The sequence below is a fragment of the Colias eurytheme genome, chromosome 13 (genome assembly GCF_061535395.1).
Source record: "Colias eurytheme isolate Ceu_HAF_F1 chromosome 13, ilColEury1 Martin Lab GWU primary, whole genome shotgun sequence".
In the NCBI taxonomy this organism is placed as follows: Eukaryota; Metazoa; Arthropoda; class Insecta; order Lepidoptera; family Pieridae; genus Colias; species Colias eurytheme.
The window spans coordinates 951,222-968,726 of record NC_142992.1 but is presented as its reverse complement, the minus strand read 5'-3'; the positions used below and the strand labels follow the sequence as shown (position 1 = coordinate 968,726).

The window sequence follows — 17,505 nt, the reverse complement described above, 5'->3', positions numbered from 1 at the left end:
TAAATATTCATTTAATTTTCCGTCTGAATATTATAAACTCTACGCCTCCCAAAAATTACGTAAACAAAAAGCGAACGAGAGGGGGAAGGGGGCGTCGCGTCGTCCATCCGATAATTAATAGAACATAGACTTACAAATGTAAGGAGAGTACAATAAAAGTTTAAAAAATCATTTAAAAATAATTTATTGCGTTATGCCAAAAGTCGTAGAACAAATGTTGTTATTTATGATGTTAGCTATCTTGTCCTGCGAGGTTGCTGGTGTTTTACAAGTAACCCTGTATAAAATAAAAACTAAAAATAAAATGTTGTTTTATTTTATTTGCTGACCATACACTACTACAAACGCAAAAATTTCTCCAAGCTAATTTACCTGTATCTGTTTGAAATTGATTCCTACATCAATCGTCGTCAATCGATTATCTATCAATTGCAATCTAAAGATAGGTAAACTTAAATGTAAAATCAAAAACGTTTTTGCTTTTTCTAGGAAACATTTTTATTTTCATTTGTAAGATTTTATATAAAAAACAAAATTTAATAAGCGCAGATCTTCAATTATCTTCTTGAGGTAGTTTTTCTTGTTCTTGTTGTACTTTTGAGGCGTCTTCGTTGTTAATTTTTAATGCTGGCTTTACTTCCTCTGAAAAATAATAGAAAATTACATCTTGGAACCTGGCTTGAAATTTAGTAAATGGGGAACTTACCAGGGGTATTATGTTATTTTCAGACAGTTTAGTCCGTGAATGAAACTGACTGGCAAATTCATATTATGATCACAATAACCAGCCATGGCTAATAACCATTGAATTATAATTTGCCAGTCAGTTCAATTCACGGCGCGGCGTATACTAGACAGTTCCAGACGAATATAACCGTTCCGATTTAAAAAATTATTTTGGTTTTAGATAGCCCGTTTATCGAGGAAGGCCATAGGCTATACACCGGGTGTAAACGTTAAGTGTGCGCAGGTGATTATTCCGTAACTATTACAGATATCAAAAAACTTTAAACTGATACTGACTTTGAAAATAATAACTTTTTAAAAATAAAACGAGAAATATCCAATTATGTTACATGAAACGCTCCCTCAATAATTAACGATTACACCCTGTATATCATCACGAGTGGAGCACTGCGGGTAAAACCGCAGAGCACAGCTAGTAATTGATATATTGATTTACGTCACCATGAGTCGACAAACTTACCCGGATCTTTCTTATCCAGATAATGTGGATCGTCCCATTCCTGTCGGTCGGCGCTGACGAAGATCACATAGAGAGTATTAGTGACTATACTCAATACAGCTGCTGATAGAAACACTATTTTCCAACGACTAACATCAGTCTGAAATAAATGAATTATCATTGCTATAGGAATCGCCAAATGTAATCATGCATATTAAATTAATATCATAAGAGATACAGCATGACGAGTCAATCAAAAGAATGCATGACGAAAATATTTTCTGTCGTGAATCGAAAGTGCTCGGGCGCCAGGCGTAAGACAAGCTGCCCCCCTAGTCAAGTGGCTTTCTGTTAGCGTAGCGTTCAATAGAATAGACTACGAATGTATGAGATTGACGTAGTCTATTCTATTGAACGCTACGCTAACAGAAAGCCACTTGATTACCTACGTCAATCTCATACATTCGTAGTCTATTCTATTGAACGCTACGCTAACAGAAAGCCACTTGACTAGGGGGGCTGCTGTGCATCTAGTAGTTTATTATTCTATAGTTACCAATATTTGATAAGTGTTCAAATTTTAAATTAAACCTGACACCTGACCTGAAATCGCGTGTAAAGAAGTCGATTACTATACATAAGGAAATATTTAATCCTGGCAATCCTTATCAGGATAATAAGACAAATTTATGAAATTGTTGTATACCGGTCCTTGATAAATGTACAAAATTTGAATTAAATCCGTTCGTTTAAAGTACTATACACATATATTTGTATACTATAAGTGAAGTCTCATGTACCCAAGTGGGGTAAGGGGCAGATGCATTATACATCTGTTTCACTGATCGATTTTCTTTAGGGACAAGTAGGTGATCAGCCTTCTGTGTCCTACCAGACCGAGACATTTTTTTTCTTCGTCTCCACCGGGAATCGAACCCAGGACCCCTCGGTGCTACGCACACGCGTCAACCACTGTACCAAGGTGGCGGTCAATTTGTAAATTACTTGTTCTGCAAGTAATTTGTATACTATACAATAAGTTTAATTATATACTTACAGGGTCATTCCTTAAAATTAAACTTGTCACAATTGGAGTGCACACAGCACCCATAGCTGTAACAAAGTTTGTGAGAGCAAGCATAACTCCAGCGTAGTTCGGAGATAGATCTAAATGGCTCATCTGTAAATCAAATCATAAACATGTATACTGGCTATAAATAAAGCTCTTGACTCATTTAGAAAAAGGTAGGATATTTTTTTAGGCATGCTCAAAAGGAAACGAAAATCTTGAACATTAAAGTACAAAATTTCAAATATATTGAGCACAATAAAACTATATCTACGTTAATAATACAAGAAACTCTTCAGATTAAGAGTTTGTTTGTTTGTTTGCTTGAACGTCCCATTTGAAAAAATGCTTACGGTGTTAGATAGCCCATATATTGAGGAAGGCTATATGCCATCATCACGCTAAGAACAAAAGGAGCGGAATAATGAGAGTAATCCGTGAGGTAAAGCTAGTTAAATAATTCATTGTTGTCCTGAACGTATTTTGGCTATAGCAGACCCCTATCCAATTGTAGGATATGGTATCAATTATATCTCTTATTATTTACTAGCTGTGTCCCGCGGTTTCACCCGCAGTGCTCCGCTCCTGTTGGTCTTAGCGTGATGATAATTATATACTCTTCCTTGATAAATGGGCTATGTAGTACCGAAATAATTTTTCAAATCGGACCAGTACTTCCTGAGATTAGCGCGTTCAAACAAACTCTTCAGCTTTATAATATTAGTATAGATTAAATCTTATTAATGATTATGATACTAAAAATAAATAAAAAAGTAAAATAAATGATAATATTCTTACAACATAGCCAGCATTGGTGAATCCGCACAGAGTAAGCGTCACTGTCAACATTACTAAAGCCAAAGTTTTACTATCCGGGCCAATATAGGATAATGCTATTAATCCTATAGTCACACCGGTTATACCTGAAAAAAAAAACAACCAACATAATTTGTATTATCACTACATAGTATAAAACAAAGTCGCTTTCTCTGTCTCTATGTCCCTTTGTATGCTTAAATCTTTAAAACTACGCAATGGATTTTGATGCGGTTTTTTTAATAGATAGAGTGATTCAAGAGAAAGGTTTTAGTATATAATTTATTAGGTTTTAGACAAAGCAGGCGAAGCCGCGGGCGGTAAGCTAGTTAACAATAAATTCAAAGACTAAAATCATTTTAATCGATCATTATAAATGAAATTGATAGTTTTTATCGCGTAAAAATTATTAAATTATTTTATTTACAACTGAATTAATGAACTCATATAAAAAATAAGTATAAACTATTGTTGAAAATAATATAAAAATATCCAATATGGTGTATCAATACATTAAAATTCTCTAAAAGGACTCTGCGTGTTGGATCTGTCCCCACCAAAGGTCCGGGTATCTTCCTTATGGTGGTACCCGTGTATTATGGACAGAGACATAATCCATACTAATATTATAAATGCGAAAGTAACTCTGTCTGTCTGTCTGTTACTCAATCACGCCTAAACTACTGAACCAATTTTCATGAAATTTGGTCTGGAGATATTTTGATACCCGAGAAAGGACATAGGCTACTTTTTATCCCGGGAAAATGACGCAATCTCGGAAATCCCACGGGAACGGGAACTATGCTGGTTTTTCTTTGACTGCGCGGGCGAAGCCGCGGGCGGAAACCTAGTAATATACATATATTATTATACAACATAGTACTATTGACTTACTTATAGTATTGAATAATCGCCGCAAGGTAACTAATCTCAAGAATCCCTTATTGAACATTTTTTCACAAGCTATCGAAGAAACTATGATACCAATTAACATGCCAATATACGGGAGAGCGGATAGCGTTGCACTCTGAAACGAAATCATTTATTCGTATGCAATTGTTTCAATAATAGTTCAGCCAGAAATGCTTGTTACAAATCAGTAAAGCGCGTCACACACGGTGAAGATACTGTAATATTTTATATGTTATATTATAGTATCTTAAGATACTGTTATATTTTATATTACAGTATCTTAACGCATCCGGTATCAGCGTTCGGACCATCATTTTTCTTTTTGTCATTGCGTACTAAGACCCCTGTAGAACCGCCATCCTGTTACAAATGACGCGAAATTTTGTGGGTCATCAGTCACCGGATGCGTTAAGATACTGTAATCTAATACATATTATAAAGGCGAAAGTTTGTAAGGATGTATGGATGTAATACATATTATAAAGGCGAAAGTTTGTAAGGATGTATGGATGTAATACATATTATAAAGGCGAAAGTTTGTAAGGATGTATGGATGTATGGATGTAACGATGTATGGATGTTTGTTACTCTTTCACGTAATAACTACTGAACCGATTACAATGAAATTTAGCACACATATAGAGGGTAACTTGGATTAACACATAGGATAGTTTTTATCCCGGAAATCCCACGAGAACGGGAACTATGCGGGTTTTCCTTTGCAAACGCGGGCGAAGCCGCGGGCGGAAATCTAGTATAAAATATAACAGTATCTTAAGATAAAATATTATAGTATCTTCACCGTGTGTGACGCGCTTAATCCTCGATATAAAATGAAGGAATGAGTAACGCACTATGACTACCACATTTTCATTTAATATGACAAAATAACATATTATTAGTACCACTGTAGTTTAGTTATGTTAATAAATTTAAAAAAATATAAAATTAGGGAAGATCAATTTGTGAAATTTTAAGTTACATAATATTTTCAAACCTACTAAACCGTCATGCTATAGCCTATAATATTGTTAAAACTAGATGATCTGTTTTTAAGCAGTAAACCGTCATATTTCCGTCTATAAAGTTATTGTTCTAAAAGGTTGAAGACCATAAAAATACAACAAAAATTTGGTAAAAAAAAATAAGATAAACTTACATTAGTCAAGCTGATTTTCAAACCCTTCTCCAAGTAGGTAGGCATGTCAACGAAAAACAGTATGTATACAATGGAACAACCGATATGAGCTGGCAGAACTGCCCAAAATGCTTTTGTGGTCAGAATACGACGCCACGGGGTGTGGAAACTCTGAAAATATTCAAGGGTTATTTTAAAGACTACTTAAAGATAATACTTTTACGATACTAAAAAGATATTCAAAATCTTACTTATTAGTATATATTATTTTCATGGAATGGACCTAAGCCTAGCCAAGTATATACGGTCTTTTTTACAAATACATCCAGTTTTCTATTATCAAAATCCAGTCCCTAAACGAATATGTCGTTACTTGTACATACTTATTTTATACATATTTTATAATGTATAATGTATTTAAATGTTTGATAATTGTATATTACGTAACTTCAAATAATTATTTGTTTGTGTATTCAATAATACTCATGTTAATATCTTGGATTCGTACCGTCTGTACGTATACATCTAATCAAATTGGGTTAGTTGTATATCTATCTATTCTATATCTATTATTTTACCGTATTATTATATAACTCTACATAACAAAATACATCTAATTCATCCTTATTCATCACTACCAAAAGTAAACTGAGTAAAATGATCAGCAATAAATTAGGGTGAGCCAAATTTAGTTTCAGTCAGTCAATCCCATCTACCTATGCTTAGACTTTCTTAAATAGATAGAAAGAAGGTTCTTATATACTACTAGCTTCCGCCCACGACTTTGTACGTGCATCCCCGTTTTTCCCCGTTCCCGCAAGAATTTCGGGAAATCCTTTCTTAGCGGATGCCTACGTCCTAACATCTACCTGCATGCCAAATTTCAGCCCGATACGTCCAGTGGTTTGGGCTGTGCGTTGATAGATCACTATATCAGTCACCTTTGAGTTTTATATATATAGATTTTTAAGTTGTATGCTTCCTTAATACAAAATACTTACTTTAGAAGTGGTCGTGTTTAGACCGCTCTCGATATATTCCTTCTCCCTATCTGACATAAGACGATGCTGGCCCGGAGTACTTGCAGCAAAGAAGTGCCAAATCAAAGCGTTCGCGAACATTATAGCAGATATTGTGTAGAATATTAATTTCCAGCCCATTGTTGATGCTGCTAGTATACCAGACAGAGGCATTGCTATAACGATGCCTATTTGGCTACCTGTTACAAAAATATGTAAAGTAAGTAAAGTAAAAGTAAAAAATATTTATTCAAAAATCAAGCATACAATCTCGTTGAACTTATTACAATAAAGCTGTTAGCACAGTAAATATGTAGTATACTCTATACATCATTTGAACCAAGATGCCCACACTAGACTCGTGGCCTGTATTGTGAGCATCAATACATACTTAAAGAACATATATACATACTTAAAGAAACAAACAAAACTAGACATGGATGTAAATGAAATGTCGATTTATTAATGTTTTAGGAATAAATTGCAATTGATATATTATTGTGTGTGTTTTGTGTGTTTTTCTAAATGCAATATATGATAGACAAAAATAGAAATTCTCATGAACTGACTTTTAAATGAACCTTTTAGAAAGTGTCAAAATTCGCTCAGTAAAATTTTCAGACGTTTCCAATATATTTAAGTCTATAGAAAATTAAACAGGACTTATATGAAATTACCAAAACAATCCATACTTTTAACTGTCTTCTTACAAGAATGACTACAGATGATAAAAATCCTTTTCCAATTCAAACTTAATGGCGGTTCGGAAGTTAGGTGCAGTGCGCACAGGTCCCTTAACATCCCGCTAATACCTTAAAATTGTTTCCTGCGCATCGGATCGTACGATGTTCCGAGCCGCCATTAAACTTGAATCGTACTATAATTTACATGAATGCCTTAAACACGTGTAAAACTATATTATTATGACCATATTGACGTATCCTTTTACCTGCATATACAAACCCCGTGTAAGATGTCCTCTCATGACTTGGCAGCCATCGTCCAAGCAACGTTTGAGTTGCTGGGTATAAACACGCTTGGCTCAAACCCATGACCATTCTGCAGGCACATACTATTTTCCAGCCACCCTGGAAGAAATGTATATTGTATGAGTAATGTATTAAAGAATGCATCATCATCCGAACCGCGAGGGACTGGAACATGCTTCCTGAGTATGTGTTCCCCGACGAGTAGAATATGGGGGTCTTCAAGCGAAGAGTGAACGGGTACCTTCTAGGGAAGCGCGCTCCATCATAGGCCACATCTCAGCTTACCATCAGGCGAGATCGTGGTCAAGCGGTTCCCTATCACACACTAAAAAAAATGTATCCTCACACATAAACGATAGACTATTAGAATTTGTTGTTCGTCGATAGATAGATACCAAAAATGCAATAAAAACAGAAAGCGGTCGAAATAGAAATGGTACCCACAAGAAAACAGTGGTAATAGTTTTATATTCTTTTTATGATTTGAAATTACTTATTAATGCAGCCTACTTTGATGTATGAGTTTATAAATTGTATTTTTAAATATCGACTTAACCATAAAATTGATTTAAAAAACGGGAATACTTACAAATATTTTTTGCTTAGTAATTTTAGTTACCGCAGTTACCGGTATCATGTAGCAACAAAATAACGAGAATAGCACGATAATTTGAGTATTATTATACCATTCCTACACCAGGAGCTGATAGAATACTCACCACTTTAATAACCGAAGGTAGGAAGCCACAAATGAATCCACTCGTGAGTAAAGCGACCATCAACACCAGTTTCCCGCCAAACCGCTTGGACAGGAGACCAGCTGGGATCTGCATGATCATGTAGCCCCAGAAAAACGAGGATAGTATGAGTCCTTGGGTCTTCTTGTCCCAATTGTATATCTGGAATTATTGGTTAAAGTTATCTTTGAACAGTTTTGAGCTTTGAGATTTTTCTCATTGTGTATGTGCTATCTCTATATAAATTATCTATATATGAGGAAGAAACGGTTAATAAAAGTACAACATAAATGCATGACATGGTAAAGACGAGCCAAACGACGCGTGACGGGCACTACCTACCTGCCCTCCTAGACAAGTGGCTTTCTATTAGCGTAAAGTTGAATAGAATAGATTATTAATGTATGAGATTGACGTAATCAATCGTCGTCGTCGTCGTAATCAAACGTCAATCTCATACATTCATAATATATTCTATTCAACTTTACGCTAATAGAAAGCCACTTGTCTAGGGGGGCTGTTCTCGAACCGTTTTGCTGGATTTTTGACCACTTATCACTCTGGTTTGGTTTAAACCAGATGAACTAAATATACATATCTATATAGCTATAGAGATTGTTAAGTTATTGCTTGTAGAGTTAAACGCTTGGCTGTACATTCGATCTCATAGGTTTTTTATAGTGCAAACGATTCTTGGCAACATTTTACATGAAAATATTTTGGTGAAATCGTTAACCGACTTGACCAAGTACTTAAACTAACTTACTTTACTTTAACCCTTACGTAGAAATTACCTATTATAAAATTATGATGTTTTTCCTTATAGGCCTCGAATACATTGATAAAACTGATTACACAGCATTTATCAAAGAATAGTTGTGATTTTAAATTAACTAAATTACTATAAAATATTCGTTTTGATCTATAATGTAGCGACATGCTTACCTCAACCTTGGAATCTTTTTGTCTGTTTGTATCCGTCATAGCCAGAACCGCTACGCCCATACTGCCGCGTGCGATAAATAACGTCATCATATTCATGCACATGCATAGAATTTGTAAATGTCGAATTCCAAATCCATACTCTGTTAAATAATTAAAATATTTTCGAAATGAACGATGGTAAAAAGAATTAATGAAAACGTTTTATTTTTAACTTTCCTGGCCAAAAATATGAATAAAGAGCAAACGAAATATCTATCTTACAAAATATGCAAAAACAAACAGATTTATTACTTTAAAATAATTATTATTATATAAACATATGCACAATAGTAATTAGTTTTAAATTTCAACTTGTAAAATATATAATTACTAGATTTCCGCCCGCATCTTCGCCTACGTTTTCAAAGAAAAACCCGTGTAGTTCTGATTCTTGAAGGATTTAAGGGAAGCCTATGTCTTATTCTGGGTCTTCAATCTTCAACATGCAGCCACATACCAAATTTCATTGTAATCGGATAAGTAGTTTTTACAGGAAAGAATAACAAACATCCATCCATCGCATTTATAATATACTAGCTTTCCGCCCGCGGCTTCGCCCACTTTGTCTAAAACCTAATAAATTATATACTGAAACCTTCTTCTTGAATCACTCTATCTATTAAAAAAACCGCATCAAAATCCGTTGCGTAGTTTTAAAGATTTAAGCATACATAGGGACATAGGGACAGAGAAAGCGACTTTGTTTTATACTATGTAGTGATTATGTAACATATTACAATATCTAGAGTAATGTACCTAAAACCTACGTCCTACAAAGCGAAAATCCATACTTAATATTATAAATGCGAAAGTAACTCTGTCTGTCTGTCTGTTAATCAATCACGCCTAAACTACTGAACCAATTTTCATGAAATTTGGTATGGAGATATGTTGATACCCGAGAAAGGACATAAGCTACTTTTTATTGCGAAATATGTACCACGGGCGAAGCCGGGGCGGACCACTAGTATATTATGATTTTATTGGACACCAAAAAACAAAGAAATAATCAATCCTACTAATATTTCCTAGTTCCTACTAAAATATTATAAAATATGCGAAAGTTTGTGAGGATGGATGTATGTATATGTATGTTTGTTACTTTTTCACGCAAATACTACTAAACAGATTACAATTGAATTTAGCACACGTTTCTAGTGGTATCTTGGTTTAACACATAGGATAGGTTTTATCTAACGGGTACTATGCAGGTTTTTCTTTGAAAATGCGGGCGAAGCCGCGGGCGGAAGCTATTTCTCATTCTATAATCACAGCATGTGCTAAAAGTTACATCAAGATTTATCTTTATAAGAACGATCGAGGAGGAAAAATAAACCCCTTTTTTATTTAAAACGCAATTTATTCGACATGTATAACATTATATAAATGGATAACACAACATTTATTATCATATAACAAATAATAATCATTGTTTGAAGAAAAAAAATATTTACCTACTTATGTGATCTTAAATTATGTAACTTAATATGCGATAATGTTGAAAAAGTATTTTCACACAGTCATCAAAAATATTTAGTAGATAATTTTGTTGAGGTCTGATTATGTAAATAAAAAAGAGCGTGTGTGCCGAGCACACGTGTCAGAAGTGAAACTTCTTTGGCAAGATTTGAAGATACCAAAACCGTCGCTTTACTCCATGACGAGATGGTATTGCTATGACTCGACCTTGAAATTTTATTCTAACGCGCTCCCAAGGAAGTTTCATTTCAAAAAGAAACACGTGTATTCAATTTTGGAATTTGTAATTTATAAAGAATAGAAAAAATTCGATCATGAGGCGGGATTCGAACTTATACACATAAAATGGAAAAGACATACCTAATAAAATTCGATTGCTCTGGTGGGATCATAAAATAAATCTAATACATATTATAAAGGCGAAAGTTTGTAAGGATGTATGGATGTATGGATGTATGGATGTATGGATGTTTGTTACTCTTTCACGTAAAAACTACTGAACCGATTACAATGAAATTTAGCACACATATAGAGGGTAACTTGGATTAACACATAGGATAGTTTTTATCCCGGAAATCCCACGGGAACGGGAACTATGCGGGTTTTCCTTTGCAAACGCGGGCGAAGCCGCGGGCGGAAATCTAGTATTAAATAAATATTATAGGACATTATTACACAAATCGACCTAGTCCCACAGTAAGCTCAATTAAGGCTTGTGTTGTGGGTACTAGGCGACGATAAATATAATATTTAATAAATACATATATTAAAGATAATAACACCCAGACCCAAGAACAAATAATTGAGTTCATCACACAAATATTTGCCCTGACCGGGGATCGAACCCGGGACCGTCGGCTCAGTAGGCAGTTACTTTACCACTGCGCCAACCGCGTCGTCATGGATGGCTGAATTGATTATGCGTCCACCCCGGATTGGCATGAATGACGCGAGTTCGAATCCCGCCTCGTGATCGAATTTTTTCTATTCTTTATAAATTTATATTTATAAAGCATTTGAATGCCATAAAACCAAAAATCTCAAATTCAATACCACTAAATTGATAAAGTTATTGTCATAGCACACTTACATTCAAACACACAGAAAAAGATCACTTGCTGTCTGACAAAATGGGTAAAAATAAGCACACATTTGATTATGGATAAAATTTATGAACTAAAGGCAATATGGCGCATTGAAAATTAATATTTTTATGGGATATTTAATAATTATTTCACCAAGCCTATAGTATAATACTTACTTTGTACTTTTTCTTCGCTCATTTTATTTAAAATCACAAATATCACTATTTCGTGCTACTGTCTGATTCTGATTGAGTAATTTGTTAATATACAAAACCCGAGTTTAACAAACATCAAACAAATGTAATCCATGTTACAATAAGATAAGGGTAGAAATTGTCTATCGCAGTTGATTCAAGATAATTTCTAAACTAATAAGAATCAAGGAACTCTATTGTCAACAAGAAATATTACGTATGTGTGATTAATTTAACTAAAATTTGCGACTCTGTCTGCAGTAATTGTACAACAATTTTTACAATTATTATACTTAAGCTGGGTTTGATCCTACTAATCCTACTAATATTATAAATGCGAAAGTTTGTGAGGATGTGTGTATGTGTGTGATTTTTACTCTTTCACGCAAATACTACTGAATCGATTACAATGAAATTTAGCACACATCTTAATATATATTATAAATCTCGTGTCACAATGTTTGTCCTCAATGGACTCCTAAACCACTTAACCGATTATAATAAAATTCGCACACCATGTGCAGTTCAATCCAACTTGAGAGATAGGATAGGTTTTATCCCGGAAATCCCACGGGAAAGGGAACTATGCGGGGTTTTCTCTAAAAACGCGGGCGAAGCCGCGGGCGGAAAGATATCTTAATATATATAAATCTCGTGTCACAATGTTTGTCCTCAATGGACTCCTAAACCACTTAACCGATTGCAATAAAATTCGCACACCATGTGCAGTTCAATCCAACTTGAGAGATAGGATAGTTTAAACATGTAGGTACCACGGGCGAAGCCGGGGCGGACCACTAGTATCTCTATATGTAACCTATCCTATGTGTTAATCACACAGGATAGGTATGGATTAACACATAGGATAGGTTTTATCCCGAAACTACGCTTAATGCGGGTTTTCCTTTGAAAACGCGGATGAAGCCGCGGGCGGAAATCTAGTAATTTATAAGTAAATTATTTTCGACTCATAATGTTATGGTACCTCGACTCAATGGGCAGCGAGGCGAGTAAAGGCAACCACGATATAGTAGAGGACCTAAATGTCTATGATCGACCGTCATTGTATATGTTTATTCCAAGAAGGTTTATTCATAATCAATGTAATGGCGGCAAATAGACGATCGCTTGTTGGGCAAACGCTGCCTGCCCATTGTGATGTTAGTGAACTTAGCAGATCATATTTAGCAAATCAAAAAAAAAAATGTGAGTTCTTATCGCGTGCAGTTGAGTTCCTGATACTTTTTAGAAATAGTTCTGGCGTTTTTACCTTAAAAAACGACATTTGAAAAAATGATCTGCCAACTTCCCGTAGTAGATAATTTTTAGCAGATCAAAAAAAATGTGAGTTCTTATCACGTGCAGTTGAGTTCTACAGTTCCTGATACTTTTTAGAAATAGTTCTGGCGTTTTTACCTTAAAAAACGACATTTGAAAAAATAATCTGCCAACTTCCCGTAGCAGATCAAAAAAAAATGTGAGTTCTTATCGCGTGCAGTTGAGTTCTTCAGTTCCTGATACTTTTTAGAAATACTCGCGTAAAATGAAACACTAGAAAATTTATTTATGTCATATTTCATCACGCCGTAGCACCATGCCGTAGCATCATGCCGTAGCATCATTCCGTAGCATCACGCCGTAGTAGCATGCCGTAGCATCATGCCGTAGCTTCATGCCGTAGCATCATACCGTAGCATCATGCCGTAGCATCATGCCGTAGCATCATGCCGTAGCATCATGCTGTAGCATCGCACCGTAGCATTATGCCGTAGCATCACGCCGTAGCATCATGCCGTAGCATCACGCCGTAGCATCATGCCGTAGCATCATGCCGTAGCATCACACCATAGCATCACACCGTAGCATCACGCCGTAGCATCACGCCGTTACACATGCCGTAGCATTACGCCGTAGCATCACGCCGTAGCATCATGCCGTAGCATCACGCCGTAGCATCATGCCGTAGCATCACACCGTAGCATCACACCGTAGCATCACGCCGTAGCATCACGCCGTAACACATGCCGTAGCATTACGCCGTAGCATCACGCCGTAGCATCACAGCGTAGCATCACGCCGTAGCATCACGTCGTAGCATCACGTCGTAGCATCACGTCGTAGCATTACGTCTTAGCATCACGTTAAGCCGGGTCCAGGTCGGGTTTTTTTTCAAATGTCGTTTGTTAAGGTAAAAACGCCAGAACTATTTCTAAAAAGTATCAGGAACTGTAGAACTCAACTGCACGCGATAAGAACTCACATTTTTTTTGATCTGCTAAAAATGATCTGCTAAGTTCACTAACATCCCATTGTGTAGATATAGGTATTCTTCTGTTTCACAATGTCTGCGGTTGAGTTGTACAACAATTTTTACAATTATTACTTAAGATAGAGGTTTGATACTTTAGAAGTAAATTGTTTTCGATTCATAATATGGTACCTCTACACAATGGGCAGCGTTAGGCGAGTTGAGGCAAACACGATAGTGTAGGGGCTGATCACTGATCGGCCGTATATAGTATTATAACTAGTGGTCAGCCCCGGCTTCGCCCATGGTACATATTTAGTATCTTATGTCCTTCTCCTGGCTCTAAACTACCTCTCTGCCAATTTTCAGCTAAATCGGTTCAGCCGTTCTTGAGTTATAAGACGTGGAGTAACTAACACGACTTTCTTTTATTTATATAAATAGATCACAATATAGATTGACGTAATGGCGGCAAACATAGACGATCATTTGTTAGGCCAACGCTGCCCATTGTGTAGAATATATTCTTCTGTTTCACTACATTCGTTATTGCTGTCCCGCTCCTATTGGTGGTAGAATGATCTTTCTTGATGTGTTCTTGATACATGGACATTGGACTATCCGACCCAAAAATAATATGTATTTCAATACATTAGTATGTATTGTTATATGTAGACATTAGTATGTATTGCTAGTCTTAGAAAGTAGGTGCTAGTGCACCTACTTTCTAAGACTAGCGTACCAACCAAGCAATCCAACAACAAGTTTAGAATATTATATTTTGTATAGATATTTCCATAAATACCACCCCCTATTTTACCCTCTTCAAGTACCTTCTAGTCCATTTGAATATTCTCTATGACGTCACGGATGACATTTCGACTGGCTGTTGTCTTGAAATTTGACGTAACAATAGATAAATATTCTAAAGGATTAGGTAATTAAAATACTCAAAATTCCTAATAAAATTCGCACACCATGTGCAGTTCGATCCAACTTGAGAGATAGGATAGTTTAAACATGTAGGTACTACGGGCGAAGTCGGGGTGGACCGCTAGTTATTTTATACAAAAATCATCTGAAAAATATTAATTAAAGGCTCCTTAAACGTATAACGACCTGGTACATTGTTTTAAATTTCAGAGCGCTATGTAAACAATTTTTGCCAGTACTACCCTCATTATCTCTCCCCATTTTTACTGCCCTGGTACATTGTTTTGGGTTACGGGACAGTTTGTAAACAAAGGGCGTGGCTTGTGCAACTATCTCGTTCCTTTTATCTATAGTTAAATATTTCGTAATGTCCTTATTTGAAATACTTATAAAAAATAAAAATTACATTTATAAAAAATGAATTGGTACCCCAATGATGGGGACTCGTTACTTAAATTGTCCGTATTTATGCAAAATGGAACCACTCGACAAATTTCGTTTTTTGCTTTTATTGAAGAATACTCATCCAAAAGTGGTCTAAATTCTTATACAAACAAGAACCACATGATTTTTACGTTGGAAACAAGGTATACTAAAAGCAGAAAGGAACCACCAGCAACAACGAATAATACCATATTAAGCAAAACCGAACCACAGCACCACGGGACTGCTTTGTTCAAACAAATAAACGATATTACTATCATGTCATTTTATACAAAACAGATCCACACCTACTTGGTACCATTATACATTACACATATTTCTATTAATAACAATTATTTTTAATACACAAAATGGAACCAGGTTTCTGTGGTATGGTTATGCGTAAAATAAATACACAATTTGATTGTATTTTTTTATTGCAAAATAAAACCACAAGCATTCGGTTCTAATAAGCATAAATAAATATTGTAAAACATTGTGAAACCCATCATCGCTATATGGAACCAAATGCCTTGACTTGTTACAATGCTTCTCATCTTTAAACAATGTATTTCATTACTTAAATAGCTCAAAGTGCAAAACTCCAATTTTTTAAGTAAAACGTCGAACATCTGTCAATATAGGTGACATTCAGCGAAGTAGTTCGAATACGTGACGGTGTTTTTTTCCTCCGCGAAGTAAGTTCTATTGTTTTTGTTAATTACCTTTAAAATTAAATGTGAAAATGTTTAGTAATAAATAAATAAGCAAGCAATGGGTAAGAAAAGCATTGGAGACGAACACCGAAGATAATAATGAAGATACAACGGGTAAGTAGTTTTATTTAATGCATTTAAGTACTTATTGAATCTGAGATGCAGGTACGCTTTATTCACTTTTGATTCATTCCCGATTGTGGTGTGATTTTAAGAAGATAGTTCATTAAGTAAGTACAAGAGGAATCCTCTGTGGATTTACGTATTTTAACGACAATGTCGTTGTTCACGAAGGCGCGGCGAGTCGAATTAAGAGATCATTTTGTTACGATTCATCTGTCATTGTGAGATGAAACTACTAAAGTCTAAACCCTGTTTTAAAAATAACTGTCGATGATCTAGGTACCTACCTACTATTTTGGTAAAATACGTTTAGATGTATTTCTGATGCCGCTGTAACAACAAATACTAAAAAACAGAATAAAAAAAGACGTGTGGCACTCGGGGACTGCCGCGGTAAAGCTAGTGCATAGCATGCCTTCAAGCCACACCTCCGAGCCCGTCGGAGTGAGGTTTTTTCGTTACGGAATTTCTCTATTCAGTCCCCGCGCTCAAGGCCCGCGATAGAAGCTATGCAATAGCTTAATAAATATTTAAGAAACTCCCATACAATAAGCCGTGATTTTTTTGCCGTTTTTATAGATAATGGTACGGAACTCTTCGTTGCGCGAGTCCGACTCCCACTTAGCCAGTTTTTTGTACATGGCGCATGTACATACAACATACTTAGTCGTCTAGTAGGGACACGGCTTTATAAGAACTAATAATATTTTGCTGTCGCCATATACGTACGTATAAAAGCCACGCGGCTTTATTGTTTTGATTTAAAGCTTTTTTTCTTTTTATTACAGAAGATAACGAAGAACCTTATACGTCGCTGCCTCTGGAGAAGCTTTCTTCACCTTCTAGCGATATTCAGTCCATATTACATCTCATTCCACAAGATGCACAGTTTTTATAACGGTCTCATTAGTGATGATGCAATAGAAGACCACATAGATGGACTAGACACGGTGGATTTCGAAATCCAATTTGATGATAACGTCGAATAAACGTCCTATATAAGTATTATTTTATATATTTTATTAATTAAAGCTTTAATTACGATATTATAAATACATAGTTTCATTTATATCATTAAATCCCTGGGATGTGGTTCCTTTTTGTATAAGAGAAAACCTATCAATTGATAAATGTTAAAAGGAACCACATGCACATTTTCTTAATTATCTAGAAAGTTTAAGAATATTCAGAGCAAATTTATATACACATACTTAAATAAGTAATTTATCAATGAATTTAAATAAAATAAATTTTAATTTTACTTCATCTGACAGAGCTGCAAATGTTTTTGTAAATCCTTTAATATCTCAGAAGTGCGTTTTTGCTGGGTGGTTCCTTTTTGCTTAAATACGGACAATTATTATCGTATAAGGAGGTAGCACCGTTTCACTTGAAATAAAAAATTGCGTATGGCACCTATTTAACAACGAAACATGTCTGATGGATCTATCTAA

General features: G+C 35.3%; 1 protein-coding gene across 1 annotated transcript; it reads right to left on the bottom strand.

Annotated features, from left to right (window-relative positions):
* Positions 1-512: 512 nt before the first annotated feature.
* Positions 513-11,653, bottom strand: LOC149903194 (putative inorganic phosphate cotransporter). The gene is made up of 11 exons (XM_090108935.1): positions 11,591-11,653; positions 8,812-8,951; positions 7,849-8,028; positions 7,090-7,228; positions 6,123-6,340; positions 5,143-5,292; positions 3,966-4,098; positions 3,054-3,178; positions 2,244-2,366; positions 1,208-1,346; positions 513-642 (listed from the first exon to the last, which is right to left on the bottom strand). The coding sequence occupies exons 1-11, from the start codon at positions 11,610-11,612 to the stop codon at positions 554-556; spliced, it is 1,458 nt and encodes a 485-aa protein (XP_089965061.1). The 5' UTR covers positions 11,613-11,653; the 3' UTR covers positions 513-553.
* Positions 11,654-17,505: the final 5,852 nt, after the last annotated feature.

Bases quoted from the DNA above. Each gene is read 5' to 3' on its own strand.
- LOC149903194 (XM_090108935.1), bottom strand. From the start codon at position 11,612: ATGAGCGAAGAAAAAGTACAAA. The intron at 7,229-7,848 runs GTGAGTATTCTA...CATTTCTTCCAG, and splicing joins TACCTTCGGTTATTAAAGTG to GGTGGCTGGAAAATAGTATG. The intron at 2,367-3,053 runs GTAAGAATATTA...TTTGATTTACAG, and splicing joins TCACCAATGCTGGCTATGTT to ATGAGCCATTTAGATCTATC.